The 15,116-nt window shown below is 48.7% G+C and overlaps 1 protein-coding gene across 1 annotated transcript in view; it reads right to left on the bottom strand.

Annotated features, from left to right (window-relative positions):
• Positions 1 to 552: 552 nt before the first annotated feature.
• The window catches only part of LOC144817674 (gamma-secretase subunit APH-1A-like), a 75,988-nt gene continuing 61,424 nt past the window's right edge, over positions 553 to 15,116 (bottom strand). Inside the window, exons 5-6 of the mRNA XM_078674405.1 lie at positions 14,179 to 14,302; positions 553 to 1,381 (exon numbers count right to left, since the gene is read on the bottom strand). Coding sequence (XP_078530531.1) covers positions 1,344 to 1,381; positions 14,179 to 14,302 — 162 coding nt within the window. The 3' untranslated portion in view covers positions 553 to 1,343. The remainder of the gene's footprint in view (positions 1,382 to 14,178; positions 14,303 to 15,116) is intronic.

The following is a 15,116-nucleotide window of genomic DNA, read 5'->3' on the forward strand; positions in this document are numbered from 1 at the left end:
TTAAACAGCTATTTAGTAAAACTGTCTTTCTGCACTGTTTTTAATGTGATTTGCGAAAGACATTAATAAAGTTGGGGTCAATCGCAACTCAATTTTAACTTCACTTTTTAACCTATGCACTGCATTTAATTTCCACACTCGAACACTCATCTAGGAGTATACGGAGGTAGGAATTCCATATGAAAACATCCTCGGGCTCCCCATCACTATGCTAGGGTTGTTGTCCTTAGTGTCACCAGTGTGACTTAAAGAGGAGACCCAGATGATGAAGCATGTCACCAGTGTGGTGAGTGATGGGAATCGGAAATTTATTGTATATTTTTCCTTTTTGTAGCATGTGTCTCATTGTTGTTTCCCCTTCAGACCGTATAGTGTCCAGAGTATAGTTGTAGACCCTTGGATATACCAGGTATGTGAATGGAGTTCTCAGATGGCCTGTATTTTAGTGATATAGCTACTATTAAATCTTCAGGCCAGTTAGAATATTGCATAAATCAGCAAAAGCAAGTGTTTATACACTTTGAAAAATAAACTTAAAACAGCAAAAACAAGAAGAAATGACTTCAAATGTATTTTAGAGTTGTGTAAACTATTGCAGAATGATTATTTAAAAAGCAGAGGCCTTGGCCATGTTAGAAATTAATACAAAAGATTTTACAGAACATCTTTTTCAATTAGCAGCTCCTGGCCCCTCCAGAATCGCACAATACTAACACGCTGTCCACAAGCCTCTCAGAGAAGGGGCTGTCGATCCATGGCTCCGGAAGAGCAGGTGAGCTCGGAGTGTCCAGGGCCAGGGCAGCGGATAAAGTTCTCCAGAAGAGATAGGTCAGCAGAGTAGGCGCCAGTACAGGAAGTCTGAAGTGTAGTGTCCACTGTTGTCGAGATGACAGAGTGCTCCATCGGAGAACAGTCTTCTTAAAACCAGTCACCAGTGATCCCTGACTGAGTCAAATATTTCCAGTTAAGGCAGCTGAGGTAAGAATCCAAGTGTCCTGGGTAAAGGCCAGGAGAGTTTGTTAAAAAGCCCAAAGTAGAAAGCATTTCAGGGCCAAGCTTCCAGTCAAGGGAGGTTGGAGCAGCATGTCCAGGGGGTCATCTCAGCAGATACCCTTCCGGACCATGGCAGGGGGGCATCTGAGGTGAGTTAGTGAAGCGGCTCCCTGGAGGGTTCTTGCTGCAGAGGCAGCGGAGCAGGAATCCTGACGCGACAGGTCCCCTCGGGCAGATCTCACCTGGATGGAGGTCCCATCAGCAGGAAGTCATGTCACAGAGCCACAGCCAGGGTCACCGAGGGCCTCGGGGCAGGATGGACACACTGCAGGGGCAGTCTCCGGCCGGAGTCAAGTCCCACCCATCGGGCTGTCGTCACCTCTGAGACCTGCAAGACAAAACACAGTCATCACATCTGTCCTGGCAAAGAGCCCGAGTGGCAAAGACATTCAGCACAGGGAGAGGCTTCCTAGGGTGATACAACATTACAGGTTCATGTAGGGTCATCAAGTACATGACGTCGCGCCTCCTCCAAATACAAGCGTGGACCAGGCAGCCCTCTCAGGCCAGAGCACCGCAGTAGGGTCTGTCCACAGCCGCGCCATACTGGGGCATTCTATGGTAGCTAGGAAAGGATACCAGCTAGCTTTCAGCTCCTAGGCAAGCTCTAATTAGGGCATTCTCTGTTAAAACAAGCTTTTACAACACATGTCCTAACCGTGGCCAGGCCTTGAGAGCTGTGCCAATCGCTGCCTCTGTCCTTACATTCATAGACAGACCTGTGTGTCTATCTCCAGTGAGCTCAGCGAGCATACAGACCCACTGAGGGGGCCCACAATGCTTCTGTTGTGGTCAAAATAGAAATTGGGATCACTACCCTGAGGGGAGTGGCTACTGCCCTCTCAGCCCAGGCTGTGAGGTGACTGGAATTCCTATCCCGAGTGAGATCAGGTTCAGCCCTCTCTGCCCAGGCTGTGAGGTGACTGGCATCACTACCCTGAGGGGAGTGGCTACTGCCCTCTAGCCCAGGCTGTGAGGTGACTAGCATTCCTATCCCGAGTGAGACCAGGTTCAGCCCTCTCTGCCCAGGCTGTGAGTTGACTGGCATCACTATCCTGAGGAAAGTGGCTACTGGAGGATACTCACACAGGAAGAAGCAGGATGCGCACCCAGGAAAAGGCAGTATACGCACACAGGAAAAGGCAGTATACGCACACAGGAAAAGGCAGTATACGCACACAGGAAAAGGCCGTATACGCACACAGGAAGAGGCAGTATACGCACACAGGAAGAGGCAGTATACGCACACAGGAAGAGGCAGTATATGCACACAGGAAGAGGCCGTATACGCACACAGGAAGAGGCAGTATATGCACACAGGAAGAGGCAGTATACGCACACAGGAAGAGGCAGGATACTCAGGAAGGAGGAGCCTACTTGCATAGGAAGAAGTAGGATACTCACAGGAACAAGGAGGATACTCACACAGGAAGCAGTATATTCGCACAGAGAGAAGTGGTATGCTCGTTCAGGGAGAAGCGGTATACCCACACAGAAAGAAACAGGATACTCACACAGAAAGGAGCAGGATACTCAGGAAGGAAGGAGCAGGATACTCACACAGGAAGGAGCAGGATACTCACACAGGAAGGAGCAGGATACTCACACAGGAAGGAGCAGGATACTCACACAGGAAGGAGCAGGATACTCACACAGGGAGGAGCAGTATACTCACACAGGGAGGAGAAGTATACTCACACAGAAAGAAGCCTGATACTCACACAGGAAGAAGCAGGATATGCACACAAATCAATCAATCAGGGGTTTGTTAAAGCGCGACTACTCACCCGTAAGGGTCCAAGGCGCTAGGGGTGGGGGGGGGGGTGCAGGTTCCATTCCATCAAGGAGGGGGTCTGTCGAAGAGCCAGGTTTTGAGGTTTCTTGCGAAGATGGGGAGCGATGTTGTCTGTCTGAGGTGGAGCGGAAGGGCGTTCCATGCTTTGGCAGCGAGGAAGGAGAAGGAGCGGCCTCCCGATCTGGTCTTTCTGGTGCGGGGGACCACGGCGTTGGAGAGCTGGGCTGATCGTAGGGACCTTTGGGGTGCGTGGAATTTGAGTCGGCTGTTCAGGTATTCTGGTCCGGTGCCGTGGAGGGCCTTGTGTGCGTGGGTGAGCATCTTAAAAGGTGATTCTCGCCTTGATGGGGAGCCAGTGGAGTGTGCGCAGGTGCTGGGAGATGTGGCAGTGTTTTGGCAGGTTGAGGACCAGTCTTGCGGCGGCGTTCTGGATGTTCTGTAGCTTGCGGATGAGGTTTTTGTTTATTCCGGCGTAGAGTGCATTGCCGTAGTCGAGTCTGCTGGTGACCAGGGCGTGAGTGACTGTCTTTCGGTGTTCGAGGGGGATCCATTTGAAGGTCTTACGAAGGAGGCGGAGGGTGTGGAAGCAGGAAGATGAGACAGAGTTGATCCAATGGTCCATTTTGAGCTCGGAGTCCAGGATGATTCCCAGGTTGCGTGCGTGGTCTGTGGGGGTTGGCGGGTTTCCGAGGGCGGTGGGCCACCAGGTGTCGCTCCAGGCGTCGGGGTTTGGGCCCATGATGAGTACTTCTGTTTTGTTGGTGTTTAGTTGTAAGCAGCTGTTTTTTATCCATTTGGCGACGGCTTCCATGCCTTCTCGAAAGTTGCGTCTGGCGGTGTTGGGCTCGTTGGATAGGGAGAGGATGAGCTGGGTGTCGTCTGCGTATGACACAATGTTGAGTCCGTAGGTTCTGACGAGGGGGGCAAGAGGAGCCATGTAGACGTTGAAGAGCGTCGGGCTGAGGAAGGAGCCCTGGGGGACTCTGCAGGTGGTAGGTGTGGGGTCCGAGAGGAATGGGGGGAGTCTGACCCGCTGCGTCCTGCCGGAGAGGAAGGAGCAGATCCAGTCGATGGGAGACTGTGTCGAACGCCGCTGATAGGTCGAGGAGGATGAGGGCTACTGTTTCTCCTTTGTCCAGTAGGGTGCGGATGTCGTCTGTTGCGGCGAGGAGGGCGGTTTCCGTACTGTGGATTTTTTCTGAAGCCGGATTGGGAGGAGTCGAGGATGTTGTGTTCTTCAATGAATGTGGCGAGTTGGCTGTTAATGGCTTTCTCGATGACTTTCGCTGGGAACGGGAGCAGGGAGATGGGTCTGTAGTTTTTGAGGTCGGTGGGGTCCGCTGAGGGTTTCTTTAGGAGGGGGTTCACCTCGGCATGTTTCCAGTCGTCGGGGAACGAGGCAGTCGCCAGGGAGCGGTTGATGGTGTGGCGGAGCCTGGGTGCGATGGTGTCGGCGGCTCTGTTGAAGATGTGGTGGGGACAGGCCGTGGGGGCCCCTGAGTGGATTTACTTCATTGTCTTCAGTGTGTCTTCGGTGGTGAGGGCTGTCCAGTCATCAATCGCTGGTTTCCGGGTGTCGGGGGTGGTTGGTGAGGGTTCAGTGTGTTGGTTGTCTTCGTCGAAGTTGTCGTAAATGCTCTTGATCTTGTGGTTGAAAAAGGTGCTGAGTTTGTCGCAGAGGTCTTGTGAGGGAGGGATGTCGGTAGACTCGCTGGTGGGTTGGGCGAACTCCTTGATGATGCTGAAGAGTTCCTTGCTGTTGTGTGCGTGGGTGGAGATTCTGTCTTCAATCGCTTTTTTCCTCGTTTCTCTGATGAGTTGATGGTGGGCGTTGGTGGCGGCTCTGAAGTTGTTGTGGGCTTCTGTGGATTTGGTGTTTCTCCAGGCCTTTTCGAGGTGGCGGCATGTGCGCCTGGATTCTCAAAGTTCGGTGGTAAACCATCTGGCTTTCTTGGCACGGGTATTGTTGTTTTTCTTGAGGGGGGCTATGGTGTTGGTGCTGTCCGAGATCCATCTATGCAGGGTTCGGGCTGCGGTGTTGGGGTCGTCGTTTTCCGCGATGGTTGGGGTGGAGTTGTTGAGTGAGGAGTTGAGCTGGTGGTCGGTGATTTTGATCCAGTTTCTTTGTGGAAGCAGGTGCTGGTGTCTGTGGATGGTGGGTGTTGTGAAGGTGAAGTGGACGCAAAGATGGTCGGTCCATGGGAGTTCAGTGGTGTGGCTGAAGGCGATGGAGTTTCCTGTAGTGAAGATGTGGTCGAGGGTGTGTCCTGCTAAGTGCGTGGGCTTGGTCACGATCTGGCGGAGTCCAATGTTGTGGAGGTTGTCCAGGAGGCATGTGGTGTTGGGGTCCAGTTGATTGTCGAGGTGTAAGTTGAGGTCTCCCAGCAGGGTGTAGTTGGTGGATGCGATGGCCTACGGGGAGATAATGTCCGTGATGGAGTTGGCGAAGGGTCCGCGGGGTCCAGGGGGTCGGTAGATGAGGGTTCCTCGGAGGGCGGCGGTGGGGCTGGCCAGTATCTTGAAGTGAAGGTGTTCCATCAGTTCTGTGGACTCGTCAGGGAGTGTGCTCAGGCGGAGGCTGGATTTGTGGACGATGGCGATTCCTCCTCCTGGGCGGGTGGGGCAGTCCTTCCTGGAGATCTTGTATCCTTGGGGGATGGCGATGGCGATGTCCGGTCCCGAGGCGGTGTTGGTCCAGGTTTCGGTGAAGAATGCTACGTCCGGGGTGGTGCTGTCAAGTAGGTCCCAGATTTCTGTGGCGTGTTTGTGGAGGGATCGGACATTGAGGAGGATGCATTGCAGGGTCTTCAGTTCGGTTGTGTTCTTGTGGGCGGGTTGTGCTGTATCCGTGATCTTGGCGGTGCTGCAGGTGTGCCGGCAGCGGTGACAGCTGAAGGGTCCATGGGTGTCGGCTGGTGATGCTAGCTTGCAGTTGTTGTTGCAGCCTGGGTTGAGTGCGTGGAGTGCTGCTGGGTCGTAGCGTGGGCGGGGCGGAGGTCCAGCGCTCCTGGTGCTGGTCGCGGACAGGTCGCAGACGGACGCAGATGTGCTTGCCTTTGACGCGCCTTCGGTGCACCAGCGGCGCGCAGTGGCCGCCATTAAGTAGGGGTCGGGGAGGGCTGGACAGCTGGGAGGCGGGAGCGGGGAGGGGAGCTGGATTGGGCCGGTCGCGCTGGGGGGGGAGGGGCCGCGGGGGCAGCAGCGGCGGGGAAAGGTAAAGGGAGGAAAGAAGGGAAAAGAAAAAGGGAAAATAAGCAGAAATAAGGCACAGAGATGCAGAAAAGAGCAGAAAGGTGAAAGATAGAAAGGGTAGAAAACCGAGTGAAGGAGCAGAGTGAGAGAATGGAGACAGAGGTCCACTGGACCACTAGGGATGAGGCGCAGGGAAACCTGCGGGTAGAGGAGGGCCTCGATCACCAACACTCAAGAGTGCAGGGGCACCTCACTTAATGGTGGAGCTGCGAGGGTGGGAGAGCAATTTCACTGACAATGAGTCAGTCTACGCACACAGGAAGAGGCAGCATACACACACAGGAAGAGGCAGTATACGCACACAGGAAGAAGCAGTATATGCACACAGGAAGAAGCAGTATATGCACACAGGAAGAAGCAGTATATGCACACAGGAAGAAGCAGCATATGCACACAGGAAGAAGCAGTATATGCACACAGGAAGAAGCAGTATATGCACACAGGAAGAAGCAGTATATGCACACAGGAAGAAGCAGCATATGCACACAGGAAGAAGCAGTATATGCACACAGGAAGAAGCAGTATATGCACACAGGAAGAAGCAGCATACACACACAGGAAGAGGCATTATATGCACACAGGAAGAAGCAGCATACACACACAGGAAGAGGCAGTATATGCACACAGGAAGAAGCAGCATACACACACAGGAAGAGGCAGTATACGCACACAGGAAGAAGCAGTATATGCACACAGGAAGAAGCAGCATTCGCACACAGGAAGAAGCAGTATATGCACACAGGAAGAAGCAGCATTCGCACACAGGAAGAAGCAGTATATGCACACAGGAAGAGGCATTATATGCACACAGGAAGAAGCAGCATTCGCACACAGGAAGAAGCAGTATATGCACACAGGAAGAGGCATTATATGCACACAGGAAGAAGCAGCATTCGCACACAGGAAGAAGCAGTATATGCACACAGGAAGAGGCATTATATGCACACAGGAAGAAGCAGCATTCGCACACAGGAAGAGGCAGTATATGCACACAGGAAGAAGCAGTATATGCACACAGGAAGAAGCAGCATTCGCACACAGGAAGAAGCAGTATATGCACACAGGAAGAGGCATTATACGCACAAAGGAAGAAGCAGCATTCGCACACAGGAAGAGGCAGTATATGCACACAGGAAGAAGCAGCATTCGCACACAGGAAGAAGCAGTATATGCACACAGGAAGAGGCATTATACGCACAAAGGAAGAAGCAGCATTCTCACAGGAAGCAGCATTATACTCACATGAAGAAGAAGGATACTCACACAGGAAGAAGCATTATACTCACACAGGAAGTAGCATTATACTCACACAGGAAGTAGCATTATACTCACAGGAAGAAGCAGTATATGCACACAGGAAGAAGCAGTATATGCACACAGGAAGCAGTATATGCACACAGGAAGAAGCAGTATATGCACACAGGAAGAAGCAGCATATGCACACAGGAAGAAGCAGTATATGCACACAGGAAGAAGCAGTATATGCACACAGGAAGAAGCAGTATATGCACACAGGAAGAAGCAGCATTCGCACACAGGAAGAAGCAGTATATGCACACAGGAAGAGGCATTATATGCACACAGGAAGAAGCAGCATTCGCACACAGGAAGAGGCAGTATATGCACACAGGAAGAAGCAGTATATGCACACAGGAAGAAGCAACATTCGCACACAGGAAGAAGCAGTATATGCACACAGGAAGAAGCAGTATATGCACACAGGAAGAAGCAGTATATGCACACAGGAAGAAGCAGCATTCGCACACAGGAAGAAGCAGTATATGCACACAGGAAGAGGCATTATATGCACACAGGAAGAAGCAGCATTCGCACACAGGAAGAAGCAGTATATGCACACAGGAAGAAGCAGTATATGCACACAGGAAGAAGCAGCATTCGCACACAGGAAGAAGCAGTATATGCACACAGGAAGAAGCAGTATATGCACACAGGAAGAAGCAGTATATGCACACAGGAAGAAGCAGCATTCGCACACAGGAAGAAGCAGTATATGCACACAGGAAGAGGCATTATATGCACACAGGAAGAAGCAGCATTCGCACACAGGAAGAAGCAGTATATGCACACAGGAAGAAGCAGTATATGCACACAGGAAGAAGCAGTATATGCACACAGGAAGAAGCAGTATATGCACACAGGAAGAAGCAGCATTCGCACACAGGAAGAAGCAGTATATGCACACAGGAAGCAGTATATGCACACAGGAAGCAGTATATGCACACAGGAAGAAGCAGTATATGCACACAGGAAGAAGCAGCATTCGCACACAGGAAGAAGCAGTATATGCACACAGGAAGAAGCAGTATATGCACACAGGAAGAAGCAGTATATGCACACAGGAAGAGGCATTATATGCACACAGGAAGAAGCAGCATTCGCACACAGGAAGAGGCAGTATATGCACACAGGAAGAAGCAGTATATGCACACAGGAAGAAGCAGCATTCGCACACAGGAGGAAGCAGTATATGCACACAGGAAGAAGCAGTATATGCACACAGGAAGAAGCAGCATTCGCACACAGGAAGAAGCAGTATATGCACACAGGAAGAAGCAGTATATGCACACAGGAAGAAGCAGCATATGCACACAGGAAGAAGCAGTATATGCACACAGGAAGAAGCAGTATATGCACACAGGAAGAAGCAGCATTCGCACACAGGAAGAAGCAGTATATGCACACAGGAAGAGGCATTATATGCACACAGGAAGAAGCAGCATTCGCACACAGGAAGAGGCAGTATATGCACACAGGAAGAAGCAGTATATGCACACAGGAAGAAGCAGTATATGCACACAGGAAGAAGCAGCATTCGCACACAGGAAGAAGCAGTATATGCACACAGGAAGAGGCATTATATGCACACAGGAAGAAGCAGCATTCGCACACAGGAAGAGGCAGTATATGCACACAGGAAGAAGCAGCATTCGCACACAGGAAGAAGCAGTATATGCACACAGGAAGAAGCAGTATATGCACACAGGAAGAAGCAGTATATGCACACAGGAAGAAGCAGCATTCGCACACAGGAAGAAGCAGTATATGCACACAGGAAGAGGCATTATATGCACACAGGAAGAAGCAGCATTCGCACACAGGAAGAAGCATTATATGCACACAGGAAGAAGCAGTATATGCACACAGGAAGAAGCAGCATTCGCACACAGGAAGAAGCAGTATATGCACACAGGGAGCAGTATATGCACACAGGAAGAAGCAGTATATGCACACAGGAAGAAGCAGCATTCGCACACAGGAAGAAGCAGTATATGCACACAGGAAGAAGCAGTATATGCACACAGGAAGAAGCAGCATTCGCACACAGGAAGAAGCAGTATATGCACACAGGAAGAGGCATTATATGCACACAGGAAGAAGCAGCATTCGCACACAGGAAGAAGCAGTATATGCACACAGGAAGAAGCAGTATAAGCAGTATATGCACACAGGAAGAAGCAGTATATGCACACAGGAAGAAGCAGCATTCGCACACAGGAAGAAGCAGTATATGCACACAGGAAGAAGCAGTATATGCACACAGGAAGAAGCAGCATTCACACACAGGAAGAAGCAGTATATGCACACAGGAAGAAGCAGTATATGCACACAGGAAGAAGCAGTATATGCACACAGGAAGAAGCAGCATTCGCACACAGGAAGAAGCAGTATATGCACACAGGAAGAGGCATTATATGCACACAGGAAGAAGCAGTATATGCACACAGGAAGAAGCAGTATATGCACACAGGAAGAAGCAGTATATGCACACAGGAAGAAGCAGTATATGCACACAGGAAGAAGCAGCATTCGCACACAGGAAGAAGCAGTATATGCACACAGGAAGAAGCAGTATATGCACACAGGAAGAAGCAGCATTCGCACACAGGAAGAAGCAGTATATGCACACAGGAAGAGGCATTATATGCACACAGGAAGAAGCAGCATTCGCACACAGGAAGAGGCAGTATATGCACACAGGAAGAAGCAGTATATGCACACAGGAAGAAGCAGCATTCGCACACAGGAAGAAGCAGTATACGCACAAAGGAAGAAGCAGCATTCTCACACAGGAAGAAGCAGTATATGCACACAGGAAGAAGCAGTATATGCACACAGGAAGAAGCAGTATATGCACACAGGAAGAAGCAGCATTCGCACACAGGAAGAAGCAGTATATGCACACAGGAAGAGGCATTATATGCACACAGGAAGAAGCAGCATTCGCACACAGGAAGAAGCAGTATATGCACACAGGAAGAAGCAGTATATGCACACAGGAAGAAGCAGCATTCGCACACAGGAAGAAGCAGTGTATGCACACAGGAAGAAGCAGTATATGCACACAGGAAGAAGCAGTATATGCACACAGGAAGAAGCAGCATTCGCACACAGGAAGAAGCAGTATATGCACACAGGAAGAGGCATTATATGCACACAGGAAGAAGCAGCATTCGCACACAGGAAGAAGCAGTATATGCACACAGGAAGAAGCAGTATATGCACACAGGAAGAAGCAGCATTCGCACACAGGAAGAAGCAGTATATGCACACAGGAAGAAGCAGTATATGCACACAGGAAGAAGCAGTATATGCACACAGGAAGAAGCAGTATATGCACACAGGAAGAAGCAGTATATGCACACAGGAAGAAGCAGCATTCGCACACAGGAAGAAGCAGTATATGCACACAGGAAGAAGCAGTATATGCACACAGGAAGAAGCAGCATTCGCACACAGGAAGAAGCAGTATATGCACACAGGAAGAAGCAGTATATGCACACAGGAAGAAGCAGCATTCGCACACAGGAAGAAGCAGTATATGCACACAGGAAGAGGCATTATATGCACACAGGAAGAAGCAGCATTCGCACACAGGAAGAAGCAGTATATGCACACAGGAAGAAGCAGTATATGCACACAGGAAGAAGCAGTATATGCACACAGGAAGAAGCAGCATTCGCACACAGGAAGAAGCAGTATATGCACACAGGAAGAAGCAGTATATGCACACAGGAAGAAGCAGCATTCGCACACAGGAAGAAGCAGTATATGCACACAGGAAGAAGCAGTATATGCACACAGGAAGAAGCAGCATTCGCACACAGGAAGAAGCAGTATATGCACACAGTAAGAGGCATTATATGCACACAGGAAGAAGCAGCATTCGCACACAGGAAGAGGCAGTATATGCACACAGGAAGAAGCAGTATATGCACACAGGAAGAAGCAGCATTCGCACACAGGAAGAAGCAGTATACGCACAAAGGAAGAAGCAGCATTCTCACACAGGAAGAAGCAGTATATGCACACAGGAAGAAGCAGTATATGCACACAGGAAGAAGCAGTATATGCACACAGGAAGAAGCAGCATTCGCACACAGGAAGAAGCAGTATATGCACACAGGAAGAGGCATTATATGCACACAGGAAGAAGCAGCATTCGCACACAGGAAGAAGCAGTATATGCACACAGGAAGAAGCAGTATATGCACACAGGAAGAAGCAGTATATGCACACAGGAAGAAGCAGCATTCGCACACAGGAAGAAGCAGTATATGCACACAGGAAGAAGCAGTATATGCACACAGGAAGAAGCAGCATTCGCACACAGGAAGAAGCAGTATATGCACACAGGAAGAGGCATTATATGCACACAGGAAGAAGCAGCATTCGCACACAGGAAGAGGCAGTATATGCACACAGGAAGAAGCAGTATATGCACACAGGAAGAAGCAGCATTCGCACACAGGAAGAAGCAGTATACGCACAAAGGAAGAAGCAGCATTCTCACACAGGAAGAAGCAGTATATGCACACAGGAAGAAGCAGTATATGCACACAGGAAGAGGCATTATATGCACACAGGAAGAAGCAGCATTCGCACACAGGAAGAGGCAGTATATGCACACAGGAAGAAGCAGTATATGCACACAGGAAGAAGCAGCATTCGCACACAGGAAGAAGCAGTATACGCACAAAGGAAGAAGCAGCATTCTCACACAGGAAGAAGCAGTATATGCACACAGGAAGAAGCAGTATATGCACACAGGAAGAAGCAGTATATGCACACAGGAAGAAGCAGCATTCGCACCCAGGAAGAAGCAGTATATGCACACAGGAAGAGGCATTATATGCACACAGGAAGAAGCAGCATTCGCACACAGGAAGAAGCAGTATATGCACACAGGAAGAAGCAGTATATGCACACAGGAAGAAGCAGCATTCGCACACAGGAAGAAGCAGTGTATGCACACAGGAAGAAGCAGTATATGCACACAGGAAGAAGCAGTATATGCACACAGGAAGAAGCAGCATTCGCACACAGGAAGAAGCAGTATATGCACACAGGAAGAGGCATTATATGCACACAGGAAGAAGCAGCATTCGCACACAGGAAGAAGCAGTATATGCACACAGGAAGAAGCAGTATATGCACACAGGAAGAAGCAGCATTCGCACACAGGAAGAAGCAGTATATGCACACAGGAAGAAGCAGTATATGCACACAGGAAGAAGCAGTATATGCACACAGGAAGAAGCAGTATATGCACACAGGAAGAAGCAGTATATGCACACAGGAAGAAGCAGCATTCGCACACAGGAAGAAGCAGTATATGCACACAGGAAGAAGCAGTATATGCACACAGGAAGAAGCAGCATTCGCACACAGGAAGAAGCAGTATATGCACACAGGAAGAAGCAGTATATGCACACAGGAAGAAGCAGCATTCGCACACAGGAAGAAGCAGTATATGCACACAGGAAGAGGCATTATATGCACACAGGAAGAAGCAGCATTCGCACACAGGAAGAAGCAGTATATGCACACAGGAAGAAGCAGTATATGCACACAGGAAGAAGCAGTATATGCACACAGGAAGAAGCAGCATTCGCACACAGGAAGAAGCAGTATATGCACACAGGAAGAAGCAGTATATGCACACAGGAAGAAGCAGCATTCGCACACAGGAAGAAGCAGTATATGCACACAGGAAGAAGCAGTATATGCACACAGGAAGAAGCAGCATTCGCACACAGGAAGAAGCAGTATATGCACACAGTAAGAGGCATTATATGCACACAGGAAGAAGCAGCATTCGCACACAGGAAGAGGCAGTATATGCACACAGGAAGAAGCAGTATATGCACACAGGAAGAAGCAGCATTCGCACACAGGAAGAAGCAGTATACGCACAAAGGAAGAAGCAGCATTCTCACACAGGAAGAAGCAGTATATGCACACAGGAAGAAGCAGTATATGCACACAGGAAGAAGCAGTATATGCACACAGGAAGAAGCAGCATTCGCACACAGGAAGAAGCAGTATATGCACACAGGAAGAGGCATTATATGCACACAGGAAGAAGCAGCATTCGCACACAGGAAGAAGCAGTATATGCACACAGGAAGAAGCAGTATATGCACACAGGAAGAAGCAGTATATGCACACAGGAAGAAGCAGCATTCGCACACAGGAAGAAGCAGTATATGCACACAGGAAGAAGCAGTATATGCACACAGGAAGAAGCAGCATTCGCACACAGGAAGAAGCAGTATATGCACACAGGAAGAGGCATTATATGCACACAGGAAGAAGCAGCATTCGCACACAGGAAGAGGCAGTATATGCACACAGGAAGAAGCAGTATATGCACACAGGAAGAAGCAGCATTCGCACACAGGAAGAAGCAGTATACGCACAAAGGAAGAAGCAGCATTCTCACACAGGAAGAAGCAGTATATGCACACAGGAAGAAGCAGTATATGCACACAGGAAGAGGCATTATATGCACACAGGAAGAAGCAGCATTCGCACACAGGAAGAAGCAGTATACGCACACAGGAAGAAGCAGCATTCTCACACAGGAAGCAGCATTATACTCACATGAAGAAGCAGGATACTCACAAAGGAAGAAGCATTATACTCACACAGGAAGTAGCATTATACTCACACAGGAAGTAGCATTATACTCACAGGAAGCAGCATTATACGCACATGAAGAAGAAGGAAACTCACAGGAAGAAGTGGTATATTCAGACAGGAAGTAGTATACTCACACAGGAAGAAGCGCTGAAGGTTTTTACTTGAACCTCCTGAAATAAAGTATGTCCAGGTTCCTGTGCCGACCATTATGAGGTACGCAGGGACCAGGGTAGCCACATAGAGCGGATTCAAGAACGTCTGAAAGAAAGCAAATTTCCAGATGTTATCGTCTACAGAGGAGGTTAAAATGCTATCAAATCAGACCTACCGAGGTGATGTGTATGTAAAGTTCAGGAAAGCACAAGTGTACAGTTACGACGAGGAGTTTCAGTGCACAAAGGGCCTGATTCACAGGCTTAAACTTACACTTTTGTATAAGTTTACACTTGTAGTAGCTTTACTACTTTTTAATATTCACAAACTACGAGTGCAATTTTACTAGCAGTAATTTTACTCGTAGTAAATTGACACTTGTAAAACTATTAGTAGTAAAATTGCACTCAGTCTGTAAATGGCAAAACAGTATTAATCTTAAGTAAATATACACTTTTGTATAAGCGTACACTTGTAGTAACTTTACTACTTTTTGGTATTCACAGACAATTGTAATTTTACAACTAGTGTTATTACTAGTAGTAAAAATACACTTGTAAAAGTAATAGTAGTAAAATAAATGCACAGTTTGTGAATACCAAAACCGTAGTAAAGGGACTACAGAAAGCGTAAACTTACCCAAAAGTGTAAGTTTACCATTGTAAGTCAGGCCCAGAGTTGTGTAGTATTGTGTTTGTGTAAGAGTTGTGAGGTCTGATTTGGGGTACTGCCATTACCAGTTCAGCTGTAGTGCTGCTGTAACATATTCGACAGAGTGTGGTATTCAGGTTTTTGTCTACAATAGCTATAGATGCAGAGATTATGACTATCACATGGAAAAAGATGGTGTTGTGTGAATTTTAATGAGTTGCCACATACATTTGGCAGTTATTGTGCCCTACATTTGCATAACTGCACC

Source organism: Lissotriton helveticus, chromosome 2_1, assembly GCF_964261635.1.
Source record: "Lissotriton helveticus chromosome 2_1, aLisHel1.1, whole genome shotgun sequence".
In the NCBI taxonomy this organism is placed as follows: domain Eukaryota; kingdom Metazoa; phylum Chordata; class Amphibia; order Caudata; family Salamandridae; genus Lissotriton; species Lissotriton helveticus.